This window comes from Chanodichthys erythropterus, chromosome 12, assembly GCF_024489055.1.
Source record: "Chanodichthys erythropterus isolate Z2021 chromosome 12, ASM2448905v1, whole genome shotgun sequence".
NCBI lineage: Eukaryota > Metazoa > Chordata > Actinopteri > Cypriniformes > Xenocyprididae > Chanodichthys > Chanodichthys erythropterus.
In genome coordinates, this window is record NC_090232.1 from 17062372 (window position 1) to 17080712 (window position 18341).

The following is an 18341-nucleotide window of genomic DNA, read 5'->3' on the forward strand; positions in this document are numbered from 1 at the left end:
TATCTCGTATGCTCACTTCTAAGCACCACATTGCCTACTGCGCATGCGCATCTATCCTGATGCACGCCGCTTGACAGGCACCAGCGGCGCGTTCCCGACGGTAGAGAGGGCGCGCCCGTAGACGTTGCTGCTCAGGCTTCAAGATGGCGGAAGCCCTGACAACTCAAGAGGAGGTGGTAAGATACCTAAATATTTTCACAAGTCCTTCGTCGATTCCGTGGCGTTTCTCGCTGAGCCGCCACCAGCTCCTTTGTAGCATGTATTATGGTGATATGCCAGATAATACAGATTGTGATTTATTCATTAACAAGGGTGTTAATGCGAATCGCGGCCCTTTTGGAGGTAGCTGGGGTAAATGCTAGCCGTGTTAGCGAGCTAGCGACGCTTAACAGAATAATGCACATATATTACGGATTATTAAATATATATTGACAGATATGACTGTAGATTTCTGGGGAACTGATATATTGCAAAACGACCCTTACGTGTGCATTAGGTTGGCATACAACGTGAATGCGACTCGCGCTCAATCTAGTCTGTTTAGTTTTAAACCAAAATGATTGCATTAAATAAAGCTATTATAACACAGTTCTGCATCTCTGTCCTGTCATATGTGAGGATATGTGAATGTCCAGGTCGCTATCGTTAAATAACAGCGAACCGGGTGTGTGAGATGTGCTTCAATGCTGGAAAATGTAAGACAGGTATCACTTCTGTCTGTCTCACCACCGTGTGAACATTCATCTAGTGCTGGAGGTGCCATTTGTTCTGACTCGTTGAGGAAACTGTGTAATATGAGTGTAGCATAACGTCTGTCAACACGATCCGTCTCTCTTTACAGATGTCAGATCATCCTCCTGCTTCTTCACATGCATTTGATTGAGTAGTATCATTGGGCAATGCAGAAGTAAATGTTTTTTTATTTTTTGCATTGGCAAAACTGGTTAATTTTTGCTATTGGAAACCTTTTGGATAATCAGGTAATGTGAGGTAGCTACTATAGACTGGAACGTTATTGCTGCATTTACTGCTGGATTAAATGGCTGGTAATATGGATAACTAGAGGGTGGGATGGTCAGTAATGTTATTATAGCCTAGTAAATATATAAACTACCTTTCAAAAGTTTGGGGTCTGTAAGATTTGTGAAAGTTTTTAAAAGAAGTCTCTTATGCTCACTAAGGCTGCATTTATTTCATCAAACATACAGCAATACTCTGAAATAATAATACAATATAAAATAACTTTTTTTTTTTTCTGTTTAATGTGTTTTAATGTAATTTATTCCTGTGACGGCAAAGCTGATTTTCAGCATTCATTACTCAGTCTTCAGTGTCACATGATCCTTTAGAAATCATTCTATTATGCTGATTTGCTGCGCAAGAAACATTTCTTATGATCAATGTTGAAAACATTTTTTATGGAAACTGTTGCATTTTATTCAAGATATTTTTGATGAATGGACAGTTCCAAAGAACATCATTTATTTTAAATATCTCGTCCATCTATGCTTATTAATTTTTTTTTTTGTTTGTTTTTTACTGACCCTAAATTTTTGAATGTACACTGAAATAATTACATAATGATTCACTCAAAATTCATTAAAACTATCTGAAAACAGCTGCCATATTCATTGACAAGGCTGTTGGTAGATTTTGGATTTGACAAGGGAGAGTTATTATTTGTGTTATAATACCTGGAGAAAGCCATCCGTTAGCATTCCCATTCATCTCAGTGTATTTTGCCTGAATAAACAGTGACTTTTGAATGGCTGTCAATGAAAAGGATGCTGTTTGCAGCCAGATGGTGTCATGCTAATCAGCCGAACTTTGGCTAAGCATCACGGTTAGTGGCCATGCCGATAATCTCAGAATGCCAAATATCAGCTGATTTATCAAGGTTTATATATTTTTAGCATTAGTAATAGCTGACAGACAAAACCAACACTATATAGGAAAAAAAAAAATATCTATTTAAGAAATGTATTTAAAAAAAAAAATAAATAAGAAAAAAGAAAAAATAGATGCTCTTTAACTGACACTGAACATGGTTTTTCAGATGAAATTTATGTTTGTGTGTGCGCCAGGCGGTGGAGGAGTTTCTGGCTGAGCTGAGATGTCGGGAACAGTCTCAGAATGCAGATCTTGTCAGTCAGATGACAGCGGTTAAGTTCCTCATGGCAAGAAAGTTTGATGTTTCCAGAGCCATTGACCTCTTCCAAGCTTACAAGGTACAGTAACCCAATGTAAAAAGTGTGTGTGTGTGTGTGTGTCAATATGTATGAGAGAGTCCACTTACATTCTAATGCTTGTGTGTGTCGCGTTGTGCGTGTCTGCAGAACACCAGAATAAAGGAAGGCATCTACAACATTAACCCAAATGAGGAGCCTTTAAGGAGCGAGTTACTCAGTGGGAAATTCACAGTTCTGGTGAGTATGATTTTCAGATGAACATGTGAACATTACTGATGAACAGATCAGCTTTTTGGCTGTGACCAGTTTGTTGTTGCTTCTCTGCTAAAAGAACATTTTAGTTGTGCAAATTGGAGATGGCATGATTTGTAGACTTAAGTCATTGTTGTTTTTGTGATCAGATCGGCTTGTTAAAAACTATTTCAATTTTTTGACATTTTTAATCATCTGATCATTTAGTCCATCACTTACATTTACATGAATGTAATGAGCTTTCTGATCCATTTTCATTTTCCACTGACAAAAATGCTGTTGGTACACTACTATTTAAAAGTTTGGGGTCATTAAAGGTGCAGTATGTAAGAATCCTGTCCGCTAGAGGTCTATTCAAAACAAAGGCGTAGCTTGATGACGGCAAGTTTGAGCGCGGAATCTTGGGACATGTGGTCTTCACCTCAACGGATGGTACAAAAGAATCAGGATAGGACTCGGGAAGAAATTATGTTCATGGATGCGATTATTAATGTTACTGTAGTATGAAGCAGAGCAGGTTGAGTGTTGTGGGAGCTGAACGAGGAGCTGGAGCGATTGCGCAACACACGCCTCACGAGCAGCTGAGCTTTTATTATGACACAGTCGCTGGCGCCGCTTCCGCTTTTCCAGTATGAGGTAACGCAGCTCTGTTTATCATATTAGATACATTTAAGTAGGGCTGTCAACTTTAGTCGTTTAGTCGACTAATCGGTCGATGCCGTTTTGGTCGACTGACATTCTCATTGGTCGACCAGTTGCAAATTTTTTTTTTTTTTTGTTTGTTTTTTACCAATAAAGAAATTTTCATTGATTTACTCCTTGATATTTATTCCTTTTATTAGCAGTTATATATTACTGTATTCTAAATATAATTAGCCTATGTTTTATACCAAACTTTAAATGCTTTAATTTAGGCTATTTTATAACGGCGCCGTAGTTAAGCGCACCACGTGAACACTCGGGAACCGCACCTGTGGCTGGCTGCACTGCTGCTTCGCGCTCCTTAAGGAATATAGGTAGTTCATTCAGTTAGAACGCTACTTGTTTTGGGCTTTAGTCGAAAAAATGTCCAAGAAATGTAAATCTTTTGTTTGGCTGCATTTTACAAAAAAATACGACAAGACTGTGGAGTGCAAGCTATGCAGCCTAAAGCTAACTTACCATAGCTCAACGACCAATATGACCGATCACCTAAAAGCGGTAAGCGAGATATAAATGTGTCAGACAGCTTTGCTATGTCTAATGTCGAAAAGTTTATATATTTTATTGGTTATGTACTAGGCGCATCCACAGGCCATGCCACAGGCGTTTGTTTGTGTTTGTTTTAAAACGCCTAGATCGTTTGGACAAAAGTTAACCCATAGCTTTGAAAGTAAAGAAGAATATACAGCCTGTATAATCGAGAGCTTTTGTTAGGATTTTTCATTATTTGGCAGTTTTAGCAGTTATATTTTTTGTAGCGTGTGGTGTGGTCAGGTGCGCGATTGTGACGGTCACTATAGACCTAGGACAGAACTCCTCACTTTGCAGTTTAAAAAATAACCTAATTTCCAAAGAATTGTATTATTATTATAGTTTTATGTATTATTGATGTTTTTCGTTGTTGTTTTATAAATGCTCTATTATAATTGTTTAATAAATGTTCAATCAAAAAAGTCTTTTTTTTTTTTTTTTTTTTTTTTTTTTAGTCGACTGATCGTTGCGCAGGACAGGACTTTGGTCGACTAAGCATTTCTTTGGTTGACTACAGCCCTACATTTAAGTGTGTTGAAAATGATGTTATAACGTTACTCTGTGCGTTCACTCGGTGGCTGCAGTGAGACACTTGTTTGCGACACACTGCCGTAAGATAGATCGATTTTAGAATATCATATTAAACGCTGGATGGCTTGTGTTGATAAATGGCATGCAATTCATTTTAAAATGTAATGTATGATGGAGAAAATTCTGTATCACTGTTACTAAAAATAAAGCTGTATCTGATTATGCTATGTTAGCTACTTGACAAAATAGTGTTTTTCTCTGAGGCATGGTAAAGAATGGTACTCACAAAAAATCAAGAAAATTAGATTTAAACAAGACTAAATGTGCGAGCTATATAACAATAGTTTTCTGGCTATAAATATATCAAAACAGATGTTCCCATGTCTATTAAAACATGTAATATATTAAAGCGTCTTTGGTGTTTCCATGGTTTCTACAAAATAAAACCGGAAACCGAGGGTAACGCGGGTATGACGCAATTGACATGCGACTCCTCACGCGTCCTGGAGCTTTGGTTAAAATTGCAATTTTCTCACGATTTACAAATAGTTGGAAACATTTGGGATATTGTAAGTACTCAAATGAACAAAATACATAACACTGGCCTAGTGGTTTTTGGTTATTTTACTGCAAAAATATTACATATTGCACTTTTAAGAATTTTTTTTTATTTTCTTAAAGAAATTGATCATTTTATTATATCGGCAATGGTACATTCATAAGTAAACTTTAAAAATGTTACAAAAGATTTTTATCTCAAGTAAATGCTGCTAAAAATAAGGAATAAGTTATATTTTAAAATACATTAAAATAGAAACGGTTACTTTAAATTGTAACAATATTTCACAATGTTGATGTTTTTACTGTATTTTTGATCAAATAAATGCAGGCTTGGTGAGCATAAGATACTTTTATTTAAAAAATCCCCAAACTTTTAAACAGTGGTTTATATCTGCATTTGCACTTTGTGAAAGACAGAAGAACTAAAGACTCAGTAAGAAACCCAAGCTTTTACCAACTGCAACTACAAGAAGAATTTGGGCACAAGAATTTTTAATCACTTTCAGATTATGCGAACGAAAAACTGCACAAGTCGCAATCATTCATGCTTACTGTTCCGGTAAATAAAGAAGAAAATAAAGGCCACCACCATTGCTAAAGTGACGGCGAAGGAAATGTAATCTCTGATCTTACACCATCACACAGAGCAGTTCCATGATCCTTGTTTAGTCTGGACGTTACTGTTTGTTTCAGCCATTTTTCATTCAGGATCATGCTGTATACAGTTTGCTAAAGTGTTTGTGTAGGCAGGCCTGATGTATTCATCACATCTTAAACAGTTTTCTGATCACTGAGCATGCAAGAGAACTGTTCCAATGATATAAGGAATAATGAGCTTTAATGCATCTTCTACATTAAATTGGCTGGCTACATTGACTGGTTTCACTTGCACATGCTGTTAATGTGTGTCTGTGTATTAGTTGCAAGTATTGTATGTTTTATATTCATTAATTTCAAGTATGTTGTTGTGTATGTAAGTTGTGAATGTATTAATTTGGCTTTTGTGTCTATAGCCCGGCCGTGACGCGAAAGGTGCAGCTTTGGCACTTTTTACAGCACGTCTCCATCGGCCAGACCTCACTACCCATAAGGCTGTTCTTCAAGCCATTATATATCAGCTGGACAAGGCCATTGAGAGGTAAAATAGACCACATCCATAAATCTGATCAAATTTAATGTGGTTAATGGCTCTGCATCTTCATCTAAAACATCTTTCTCTCCCCCCTAGTGTTCAGACACAGAGAGATGGGCTCATTTTCATCTATGATATGACTAACTCTACATATGGCAACTTTGACTATGAGCTTTGCGTCAAGATTTTGAATCTGCTTAAAGTAAGTGTTATACATTCAAGACCATCTGTCTGTTTCACAGTGTGTTCATATGGCATCAACTCGATGGTGTTTGGATTTGCTCTTTTGAGATATATGAAGCTTTTCATCTGTCATCTGTATTTACGGTTATTAGGGCTGTATTGTATTACCGCTATATAGACAAGCCAACCACGATGTTCACACGTTTTTTTTTTCATAAGACTATGCCCTTCTTGTTTTACACTTCATGCATTTGTGTTCATTGTTAAATAAGTTAATAATGATAACAAGTGTGAAGATAGGGCTGGAGCCGTAGTTCACTGACAAGCCACGCAATATCGCGTTCATTATCGAAGGCCAGTCATCTGCGATATGAACGCAATATTGCTTGGCTTGTCAGTGATCTACGGTTCTGTCTATTAAATGCTGCTCCATTTGAAAGCAGGTGATGGCGATTTAGCGGTAATCAGGGAACCGGCTTTACTGACGGAATGCATGTGACAATCGCATGCGATATATCGCCCAGCCCTATGTGAAGAATGTATTTTTTCCCGCCAACTGGCTCTTTTTTTTAATTAAGAAGACTCTGTGTACAATTGTGATTCGTACAGACAGCGAGTGAGAGTGAGAGAGATCTTGTCAAATCTTTGTCATAGTATCCTGTCAACGTTTAAGGGTATTTCTCATGAATGGCATTGGCGCCGGTCAATGGATTGAATAAATGCCATTGGTCTATGAAGTGAAGCGTCAGCTTCAGCGTTACCCCAGTGATACATTGCTGGTTGGTTGAGCCTTGCAAAGTGGTCCTCAAAGTTAAAATAATTTCAACACTGTTTCATTGAATGAATTAGCGTTTTTGAACGTATTAGTTAAATTAATGGTTCAATGACGCACTCAAAGACAGTCCTTGGCTGCCACCAAGTGGCGTAATAATGTAACTGCACTGTCTGACAGCCTGTCTAGAACATGCAGAGACTAGCTGTGCTGATACTGGTGAAATATCAGCTGTCTTAGAAAGCCTCTCGTCCAGTCAGATTTGTGGATCGGAACTAAATGTTATACTAATAGTCCAACAAGCTTATTGTTAGTTTTATGTTCTGTTATGTGGACCCTTATTTTGACATTCTGTTCTGTTTCCTTTAGTTCCTGTTTCCCTGCTCTGTTTAGTTTCGGTTTCATTGGTTACTAATTATGTCCTTGTTTGTTTCTATAGTTATGTATTAATTTCACATGTCTAGTTTACTTTCCTTTGATCTACCCCTGTTCATTTAGCCCTGTGTTTCAGTCATTCTTGGTCAGTTCTCGTTTATGCATTGTGTGACCTCGCTGATGCTGTAGTCTCTGAATGGAAGCAAATTCCCAACATCTAATGCCTTCCCAGAATAGTGAAAGCTGCAGTAAAGAGGGGATGTACTGCCTATTAATGCAGATGGTTCAGCAAACACACATAATTAATTAGCGCATATATCTGCACTTTTAGGCATATAGTGTATGGCCTACTTTATTCTCCTGAGTGTTTATTGAGATTTTTGGGATTATTAATAAAGCCTGTTTTGTTTTTTGAATCTCCTTAGTCTTTGTGCCTGCTTTCCACATTATAACACTTATTTATACAGCAATAAAATAAATAAATCATAAATTTAAAAATAAACTCTGCATATTGCGATATTGAGCCATTCCTTCACCACGACAGCACTAACTGTTATACTTGTTATTAGTGGAGAACTGCAGCTTTATTAATTCTCAATCACATAGAAGAAGGGCTAATGATTTTTTTTACAGCATATCATATAACAGCATTGTACATATCGCTATGATTTTATTTACTTTTTATTTGGCTAAAATAAAGGTTTCCTAAAGATTTTGCCATTACACTAGTTTACCAATCCTTGCTTTTCTTGCAGCTGGCTAGAGTGTTTTTAATAGTGTCTGAGTTCAGTAGCAAAAGCTACTGAATATTTTAGTGAACAAAATGTTGATAATGCATTGCTGTGCTACTTTTGGTCATATACACTAACATTCAAAAGTTCACTAAATTTTGAAATAAGTCTCTTATATTCACCAAGGCTGCATTTATTTGATCCAAAATTCAGTAAACAGTAATATGATTGTGAAATATTTTTAAAACTTAAAAGTAATAGTTTTCAGTTTTAATATATTACTAAATGTAATTTATTTCTGAGATGAAAAAAAAAACAAAATTTTTTTAGCATCATTACTCCAGTCTTTAGTGTCACATGATCCTTCAGAAATCATTCTGGGCTGCATTTCCCAAAAGCATTGTAAGCTTAAGTTGATCGTAGCTCCATTGAAACCAATGGAGCTACAATCAACTTAGGCTTACGATGCTTTTGGGAAACGCAACCCTGATCTGCTGAATGGCTGCTCAAGAAACTTTTATTATTATCAATGTTGAAAACAGTTGTGCTTCTTAACGTTTTTGAGGATTCTTTGATGAATAGAGCAGCATTTATTTGAAATAGAAATCTTTAGTAACAATGTAAATGTCTTTACTGTCAGCTTTGGCTAATTTAATGCATCTTTTCTGGATAAGTTTTAATTACTTTCAAAAACAAACCAAAAACTTACCGACCCTCATTTGAGTCGTAGTGTAAATGAAAATGATTAAGCATCATTATTTCTTGGGTTCATTTAACTGGATTTGCTGTGTTTAGTTCTTGCATTTTGAATCTTCTCCTTGGAAACAGTGGTTGTTTGTTTTTCTTTCTTTTAAAAAAAGGGTTCCTCTGGTTCAAAAAAGTGGCACTAGAGGAAATAATGACCAGATCTTAAGAAATTTCTTGAAAATTAAGTCATTGAGTCCTGCTAATTAGGTAGACTGTTAATTAGTCCTTAGAAGAATAATTCTGAGTGCAATATGAGACAAAGTCTCTTTGCTTTGTCAAGAAATGGCAAAATGTATGTAGACGGACACTTTTAATTAACAGATTTTTCCTTAGCTCCGCCCATAACAGGTGCATACAACCTAGCACACAGTCGCATGGCCTCCTTAGACAAACATTTTTAGTAGAAAGAGACAAGCCCTTTTTGCCCCTGTGCATATAGCAAGATCCATAAAAGACATTATTTACTGAGTTTAGTGTGAAAGAACTTGACTGGCCTACACAAAGCCTGGACCTGAACCCCACTGAACACCTTTGGGATGAATCGGAACGCACACTGCCAGCCAGAACCCATCACTCATCTTCACTGCCTGACCTCGCTGATGCTGTAGTCTCTGAATGGAAGCAAATTCCCAACATCTAATGCCTTCCCAGAATAGTGAAAGCTGCAGTAAAGAGGGGATGTACTGCCTATTAATGCAGATGGTTCAGCAAACACACATAATTAATTAGCGCATATATCTGCGCTTTTAGGCATATAGTGTATTCACAGATACACCACTGTTAAAATGTTTCAGATCAGTAAGGTTCTTTTTTTAATTAATATTATTATTTTTAAAGAAATTAATGTTTGAAAACTTTATTCAGCAAGAACACATTAAGTTAATAAAAATTGACAGTAAAGACTTTTACATTTTTACAAAAGATTTGTAAAATAAATAAACTTTATATTCAAAGTATCCTGGAAAATTTTTTATTAAAGTTTCCACAAGAATATTAAAACCACATCTGTTTTCAACATAAATAATGTTGAGAAATGAGAAATATTCCCTGAGCACCAGATCAGCATAGAATGATTTTTGAAGGGTCATGTGATACTGAAACGTAAGGTAAAGGCCGTTCACACCAAGGACGATACCTATGTACATTGGTGGGGATGCCAGGGCTCGACAGTGTGAGCATTTTAACTGAAAAATATATTTAGGAGCATGAGTGTGAATAAAACTTCTTAAATATAATTTTAAGAGGTTTTCAATTTGGTTATGGAAAAACAGTGATACAGTCTGCTTAATGCATTAACTAATGGGACCTTATTGTAAAGTGTTACCTACTGTTCTTTATAGTTCTTTTGCACTTTGTTTGAAACATTTGTTTGAATTATACATTTTTTGTGTGTGTATTGTCTTATTGTATATTTAAATGTTCAGAATTCTTTGTATTGTAAAGAAAAAAAAAAGAAAAAAAAAAAAATTATTAATTATTAAACCTGTTTCGTGGACAACACTTTACTCTAACCTAATTCAATTAGGCTATGTGATGCCATATAGGCTACTATGATAAAAGCTTCAGCAATTATCGTTAAATGAAAATTTGACACGTCACATGCCTATATGCAGTTTAAAGTTGGACTATAAATAATTATATAATTCTGGATCATTTATTAAATGTTTAATGTTTGCTATTGATTCCAATATCAATACATATTAGCCTTATTTAAAAATAGTTGCCAAAGTAACATTCCAAGACAGTTAAATTCAGTTAATTGCATCAGTTAAAGTTAGTACAACACAGAAGGAACTTGAAAAAGCCATTCATCTTGTGATCCTCAGAAAGAATTTTCTGTAAGTTTTATGATTAATTTGTAATCAATTTATTAAATTTACTATTTATAAAGCTGTATCATGTATAAAATAATGGAAAAATTTGCTTTGCGCCTCTAAAGTTTTTAATGCGCCCCTAAATTCTTCAACTTAAGAGCACATGTGTTTCTTGGGAAATAAGCGTCAAGCCCTGGATGCTAATAAAGTTATCTTTATAATTATCGTTCTTGGCATGAATGGGCCTTAATGGCTGATAAAAATTCACTTTTGCCATCACAGAGATAAATTACATTTTAAAATGTATTATTGAAACAGAAAATAGTTATTTTAAATTATAATAATATTTCGCAAATCACTGTTTTTACTGTACGTTTGATAAATGCAGCCTTCATGAGCATAAGAAACTTCTTAAAAATGTTCCCGACCTTAAACTTTTGAACCGTTGTGTATGTTCTTGATTTTTTTTAGAGGGTTTGTTTAATGGGTGGGTCTGTGAATGGAAATGCCACAGTCCTTTGTGTATTGTGCTTACTGTTTGTCTTTTTTGTGATTTAGGGGGCTTTCCCTGCTCGTCTGAAATGCGTCTTCATTGTGTCGTCTCCGCTGTGGTTCCGAGCACCGTTTGCGGTACTCCGTCTGTTTGTGAGAGAGAAACTGAGAGAGAGGGTATGTCTAGAGCTCTGTAGAACTGAATATGCAAACAGTAAACTCTTTGAAACTCTTGGGAGGTTGGAGTAATTTGAATGTGATTGCTTATTTGTATTTGTGTAATTTAGTTCTATTTGTTTCTACCTCTTTAGGTGTGCACTGTAAAAGCCCACGAACTAGTTAATCACATCCCGGTCAGCTCCCTTCCAGAACATTTGGGTGGCTCGTCACAGTATAGTCACATTGCCTGGATCCAGTCCTGTGTCAACTCCAGCCCCAATCACCCTAATAACTCTTCCTACGTCACTGCGGACTGCTTGGGCAGTCTGCTCCACTCCTACTCCATGGAGCACGGCCAGAACACCTCAGCTGACCCTTTAACTGCCAATACTTCAGGGGCCACCCTCTTGGGGGACGGACTGAACTCGAACTGCACCATACTAGATGACGGCAATGCCAACCTGCAGAACCACAGGACACCAGGGCACGCGCATTGGAATGGCTCTTTGCTGCCAGGGGCCATTTCGGGGGCCAACGCCAATGTCGTCAATGGGCGTGGCCGTCAGCCGCCCCCACAGTCAGACACGCCACCAGACACACCCCTGCATCAAAAACACACAGCCGGTGCTATAGTACCAGGAGGAGGAGGAAATATGAGTGTGGAAGGAGCATGTTTAGGTGACAGTAGGCAGGATGGCAACGGTGCCGAGGACAGCCAACAGGCTATGGAGTTTCTGGAAGAGGAAGTGGATGGAGGAGATGGTGTTCCACCCCTCCCACTTAAATCAAGGCCGCCACCCTTCCATCACAGCCCCACCCCAGATATGAGCTGGTTACCGGGAACGACGACAGAAATGGCTGCGTTGTCCGTGCATGTGGCTGAGCCATGCGGAATGAGCGTGCAGGATCTGGTGCAGCACGTGAAACGCAAAAAGAAGAAGGGCATTTATCAGGAGTACGAGGAAATCCGCAAGGAACCTCCTGCTGGAACCTTTGACTACTCTAAGTAAGTTTCATACGCATTTGGGTATTTGACATATTATACACTTCTTTGTCTGTAAATGTATTTGATGATACATTTACAGGCCAAGAATGTGTTTGCGTGTATAAATATGATGTTTATTCTGACAGGAAAGCCTCTAACCAGATAAAGAATCGCTACAGTGATGTCCTTTGCCTTGACCAATCACGCGTTCGACTCTGTCCACTCAATGATGAGGACGACGAGGTCAGAGTAATGCCCATTTCCCCTTATGATCTTCTTCATGGTTGTCATTGGTCATTGCAGGCATTTTATAGTATTACTATTATAGTTTATTATAGTATTTATTATTTTTGAATTAGCTTTAATTTTTTATTTTCTGTTTTCATTTTACTTTTATTTTGTCTTAGTAAATTTGTGTTTTTGCAGTTTTATTTAATATTTTCTATTTAACTTTAATTTATTTGTATTTCTGTTTTAGTTTTAGAAATTTTAGTACTTCAACTGAAACTTTTTTCAGTTAGTTGCCATGGCAACAATTTAAATTTTCTTTTTAAATTTAATTTAATGTTTATATATTGTTTTTAGATTTATATCAGTTACTACAATTTTTAATATATTAGCTTTAGTTACCGATAAGTGTTGTCAAAAGTACCAACTTCGATATCAAGTCGGTACTGAAATTTTAAAAATGTGAGCGCTGTTGAGCGGATTCGTAAACCCCTCTGATTGGCCATTATGTTCATGCGCTCAACATGTATGTCTGTGATTGGCTACAATAATCAATGCACGGGAGTGTTTGAAAGCGGGAGCATTTGAAAGCAGACATCTGTCAGTGGACCGGTCCACTGATGGATGCCAGCTTTAAAACACTTCTGTTTGTATCTGCGTAAGCGCTCGGTGAAGAGCGTTATTGATGTCTTTTTACAACATGTTTTTTGACACGTTGATCTTCGTAGCCAATCACAGACATATCTGATGTGCGCGTGAACACAATGGCCTATCAAAGGTTAAAAGGTGTTTACGAATCCACTCAAAGCGTCACGTTTTAAATTTCAGTACCTACTCTGTACCAAAGTCTGTACTTTGACAACACCACCTGATAACAACACTTATTCATTTGATTTTTTATTTATTTATATATTTTTTTAATAGACGTCTGACTACATCAACGCAAGTTTCATGGATGGTTACAAGAGGAGTAATGCTTACATCGCTACTCAGGGTGAGACTTTTTGTTTTTCAGAACTAAACATTGTATTGTGAAGTACACATACATGTGTAAATTTAAAAATTTGGCTTGTTTCAGGGCCTTTGCCAAAAACGTTTGGAGACTTTTGGCGAATGGTGTGGGAACAAGTGGTTTTAATCATTGTTATGACTACAAGGTAAGTTTTCTTCTATAAAACATTATATTGCTTTTCCTTTAAGAAATGTTTTAATGATGCTTTAACAGGATTTTGGACACATAGAGGGCTGCAACTAACAAATATAGTAGCGTTCAAAAGTTAGGGGTCAGTGAGATATAGTTTTTAAAGAAATATTCTTTTTTCAGAAAGGATGCATAAAATTGATCAAAAGTGACAGTAAAGACTTTTACATTGTTCTATTTTAAATAAATGCTGTTCTTTTAAACTTTCTGTTCATCGAAGAATCCTTAAAGCATAACGGTTTTTACAAAAATATCAAGCAGCACAATCGTTTTCAACATTGGTAATAATTAGAAATGTTTCTTGAGCACCAAATCAGCATATTAGAATGATTTCTGAACGATCATGTGACACTGAAGACTGGAGTAACGAAAATACAATCACAGCTGAAAATACAGCTTTGCCATCACAGGAATAAGTTTACCTTTTAAAATATTAAATTAGATAAGTTTTAATAATATTTCACAATATTACTTTTTTTTTTTTTCTTTTTTTTTTTACTGTAATTCAAATCAATGCAACCTTTAAATAAAATATCAAATAAATGCAACCTTGGTTGAGCGTAAGAGACTTTCAAAAGCATTATAAAATTGTACTGACCCAAAATGTTTAAACGGCAGTGTACTGGGTTGTCAAATACTTCAATTTAAAAAAGCCTTGTTGTTTTGTTTTTTTTTAGCTCTAAAAAAAATTGACACTATTATATAATGTCCATTTAAAACTGTGTGTCAAAATTATTGTGCTCCTTTTCTTCGCACATTGTGGTGAAATTATATTATTGTTGCAACCCTATGGTAAAGATAGAAGAAAGAAAGAAAAATATATTTTATGCAGTTGAATGACAGAAATAGTAATTTAAATTATATGAATTGATAATAGAATGTCTGTCCTGTTATTAAATTGATCTTTTTTCTTTATATTTATAATAAGGATTAATGTCTGGTAAAAAAAAAAAAAAAAAAAAAGACAAGTATAACTCTTGACAATCTATCTATGTCAATTTCAGAGTTGTAGAGCGAGGCAGAGTGAAATGTGGACAGTACTGGCCATTGGAGGCTGGCCGCACTGAGGATTATGGGTACTTTTTGGTGAGAAATGTCCATATTGAGATGTTTCAGGACTTTAAGCTATCACACCTGGAGCTCTTTAACACTCAGGTCAGTCTGTCAGTCTCTGTTTTTAACATTTATTGCCTAATATATATATTTTTTAATTAATTTTAATTTTATTTTAATACCATGAGCACTGGCTCTGCCATAGATGTTAAATTAACCAGTCGTTTTAACTATTAAGATAAAGTCTGGTCCACTTTTCAGCTTATTCTAGCCAGGAAACAGCATGCTTTAGGGGCTGTTCACACTTGTAGTTCAGTTCTCTCTCTTTTTTTTTTTTTCGGACCAAAAAAAGAAAATGATACATGAATATGTACAATGAAGTCCTGTTGCTTAGGGCTTACACTGTCATTTTTAACACTATACCTAAAAATACAAAAACAAACAAACAAAAAAACGGCTTTTGTGACATATTTTGGGCAGAACTTACTGAACATCCAAAACAATGCTGCTGTAAATTGCAAGTGCGTGCATTAGCGCTGCAACAACTGATTATTTATATAATTGATTAATCGTACTATTATTAGAACAATTAATTGACTAACCGTTGATTATTTCACTGATTAATCCGTAGGCTTTGATTATTCAGCTTTTGCAATTAGTCAAAATACTGAGTTATATTTTTTTAACTAAAAAGTAAAACAAGAAAATCATTTCAGATTTTGAAAATGTTATTTATTTATTTTATGAAATTCAAGCCAACTGAACAGACTAATCTCCTTCAGGTTTTCTGTCCTCCTCAGAAGTCAGTAGTCCAGCGGGTATAATGAACGATGCTGTTTTTATTAGGACTCGGCATTGACACACATTTCACAATTCAGTTTCTGTTCATAAGCTTGCAATCTGATTCAGATATATTTGATTCCGTTAATTTTTCTCTCTCAACTAATGCTGTAAACTATGCAGGGAACCCAGTTAGCTGGTACATTACTATATTATTAAAGGTTAAAATTTACAGTCAAAAAAGTAAAAAAGAGCTAGCTAATGGTTTATGGTTTCTGAGATAAATGCAACATTATTAAACAAAATTGACAAGCTGTTTTATTGACGTCTTTCCCAGTTGAAACACTGATTGTGCGTAAGAGATGAGGATGTCCGCACACCCCGTCTGCGTGCAGCCCAGTTTTTTTTTTTTAAAGGAGTATACTTTGAAAGAGCAGAACACAGAAAAATTAAGTATATTTGGGCCTTTGTAGTCTTGCTTCACAGTGCCCCACTGGGCATGTTATTGCAAGCCCTTCAAATAGGACTATCAAGACTATTCAACAACAAAAAATAACTGTCAACAATTTTTTATCGTTGATATTGTCAACTAATTGTTTCAGCCCTATTTACCAGCTGAAAACTTGTGTAGAGCTTATAAAATGTGTAAAGGAGTCAAAACGGCTCCAGGAATTCCTCCTTTGCGCACACCAATGAAGATCTGTTGCACAGTGACAGTGTTTCCGACTCCTGTGCAGAACCGTAATAGGCAATATAGCTCCTATGATGAGCTGCCAAGTGTGAACACACCCTTAGATCACACACTTATTGTGTAGTTAAAAGGGATATGTTGAGGCCTTTCATACGTATGTTAATGTGTATAATAATGTTGTTGAAATATAAATGACAGTACAAGCTTCTCTTTCAGACAGGGGAATGTAGGGAAGTGTCACATTATCTCTACATGAGCTGGCCAGATTTTGGCGTTCCGAAGTCAGCGTCGGCCATGTTGGATTTCCGGGCACACGTGAAACAGAGACAAGAGTCCTCATTACAAACACTGTATCCCGATTGGACGGGCCCTCCAGGAGGCCCCCCAGTGGTGGTGCACTGCAGTGCAGGCATCGGCCGAACAGGTGAGTTTCTACATGCGTTTTTCATCTAATTTCTGAACTGCACAATGGCGTGTTTACAAGCTTTCTTTTTTCTTCTCCCTCAGGCACGTTTTGTACTTTAGACATTTGTCTCTCCCGTCTTGAGGACATCGGGACAGTGGACATTAAGCAGACGGTGCGTCGCATGCGGACGCAGCGTGCCTTCAGCATCCAAACCTGGGACCAGTACTACTTCTGCTACAAAGCGGTGATCGAGTACGCCCAACAGAGCGGCCTGCTGCAGCCCGTGGAGTGGTCCGACACAGAGCTGGAGACCGACAGCGAGTGAATCAGGAAAAACAGAACTCGCACGAGAGGGCGCAAAAGGCACAGAAGGAAAAGAAGCCGTCTTTTCCCCTCTCATGGCTACAGGTAGACTCCACTGCCACCTCTTTTCTGCCGAGGAAGATGCGGAGATATAGAAACGAGGAGCGGAGGATGCTTTTATCCTGCCACTTTTCAAGCCCTTCTTTTTGCTCTGATCCGGATGAGATCGGAGACTGTGGCTTGGTGTACGAGTTGTAGCATTTTTTATATATATATATATATATATATATATATATAATATATATATATAAATACAAATACTGACTTGCACATGTGGAATGACAAACTTGAAAAATCCAGTTTTCGTATTACCTGCTCTTTTTTTTTTTTTTTTTTGCTCAAAGTGTTGTCGAAATTCAATATCACTCAACTTGGGGTTAAATTCACACTTTTTTATCAAAGTGTAAGAACATAAAACTTGAATATTCTTTTTTTCCCCTTCTCCGTCAGATTAAAATAGCAGTTTATTTGTGTCTGAACAGGTTCCAACAGTTTTCTTTCTATTTTTTTTGTTGATATTATTTGTGTTCTTCATCGTTAAACTAATCTACAAGCCAAAGGTATGGTGTCGAATGCTTGGATGTATCCGTAATGATCGTTGTGACTTAAACCCTTGTATATCTTGTAACATACATTTATATATTGTGCATAACAACCTTTGAAAAGCCTTGTTTTAATATAATACTCTTAACTTTCTTCAGAATTATATGTATATATATATATATATATATATATATATATATATATATATATATATATATATATATATATATATATATATATATATAATATAAAAATAATAATGTATATGTTGGGTTAAAACAATATGTAAAGAGGAGGAGGAACACAACTATGTTATATATGGTGTATCTTGGTGACTGTTCTGGAGCTCCTGCAGTTTTGATTTTCATCTAACCGTAACCCATGATTATCCAGCCTTAATGCAGGGCATCTATCATTCACAGAGCGTCTCAACTGTGAGATTCTCTTGAATTCTGCCCCTTAACCTTCAATCACTGCCTTGCTCCCTCTAAAGTATGAACTTTGACTCAGCAGGGTTGTTTTTATTTCTACTTAAAAAAAGATATCTCTTTCCACTATGAGCCCCAATTTGAAGTATCCTGAGCCGCACGGACACTAATTTTGTTACCACGATTATCTTAAGTGTTCCGTTCTGATGTGAAGTGTTGGAGTCATTTGTTACGAGTGAACTGGGGTCTTCGGCTGTGCGATGTGTGGAGTCCTGGGGTCAGAAATCCTCAGTTTTTGTGCCTTCAAGTTTTCCGTAGCGCAATGTGTAGTGTCAGGCAACGAGTAGAACAACTGGTCTCACATGCATATAGGGAATTTATTTTAATCTCAGGGGTATACTTGGTGTTTTCCTGCTCTCAAAAACGTCATTTGCCTCTCTGGTAATTATTTCCAAAAAAAAAAAAGGAGAAAAAAAAAAAAAGTATACAAAT

At 36.4% G+C, this 18341-nt stretch overlaps 1 protein-coding gene across 7 annotated transcripts; it reads left to right on the forward strand.

The window, feature by feature from the left end:
* The first annotated feature begins 115 nt into the window (after window positions 1-115).
* Window positions 116-17576, forward strand: ptpn9b (protein tyrosine phosphatase non-receptor type 9b). Of its 7 annotated transcripts, none has more exons than XM_067403007.1 (14): window positions 116-176; window positions 842-980; window positions 2085-2228; window positions 2337-2426; window positions 5780-5904; window positions 5995-6100; window positions 11079-11189; window positions 11324-12177; window positions 12303-12405; window positions 13309-13378; window positions 13463-13541; window positions 14590-14740; window positions 16326-16533; window positions 16617-17576. In XM_067403007.1, the coding sequence occupies exons 2-14, from the start codon at window positions 912-914 to the stop codon at window positions 16838-16840; spliced, it is 2334 nt and encodes a 777-aa protein (XP_067259108.1). In that variant the 5' UTR covers window positions 116-176; window positions 842-911; the 3' UTR covers window positions 16841-17576. The 7 variants fall into 7 exon arrangements, with proteins under 7 accessions (XP_067259108.1, XP_067259109.1, XP_067259110.1 ...); XM_067403008.1 differs by having other exon boundaries at window positions 12303-12399; XM_067403009.1 differs by lacking the exon at window positions 842-980 and having other exon boundaries at window positions 117-176.
* The last annotated feature ends 765 nt before the right edge of the window (window positions 17577-18341 follow it).

Bases quoted from the DNA above. Each gene is read 5' to 3' on its own strand.
- ptpn9b (XM_067403007.1), top strand. From the start codon at position 912: ATGTTTTTTTATTTTTTGCATTGGCAAAACTGGTTAATTTTTGCTATT. The intron at 2,229-2,336 runs GTACAGTAACCC...GCGTGTCTGCAG, and splicing joins ACCTCTTCCAAGCTTACAAG to AACACCAGAATAAAGGAAGG. The intron at 13,542-14,589 runs GTAAGTTTTCTT...TGTCAATTTCAG, and splicing joins ATCATTGTTATGACTACAAG to AGTTGTAGAGCGAGGCAGAG.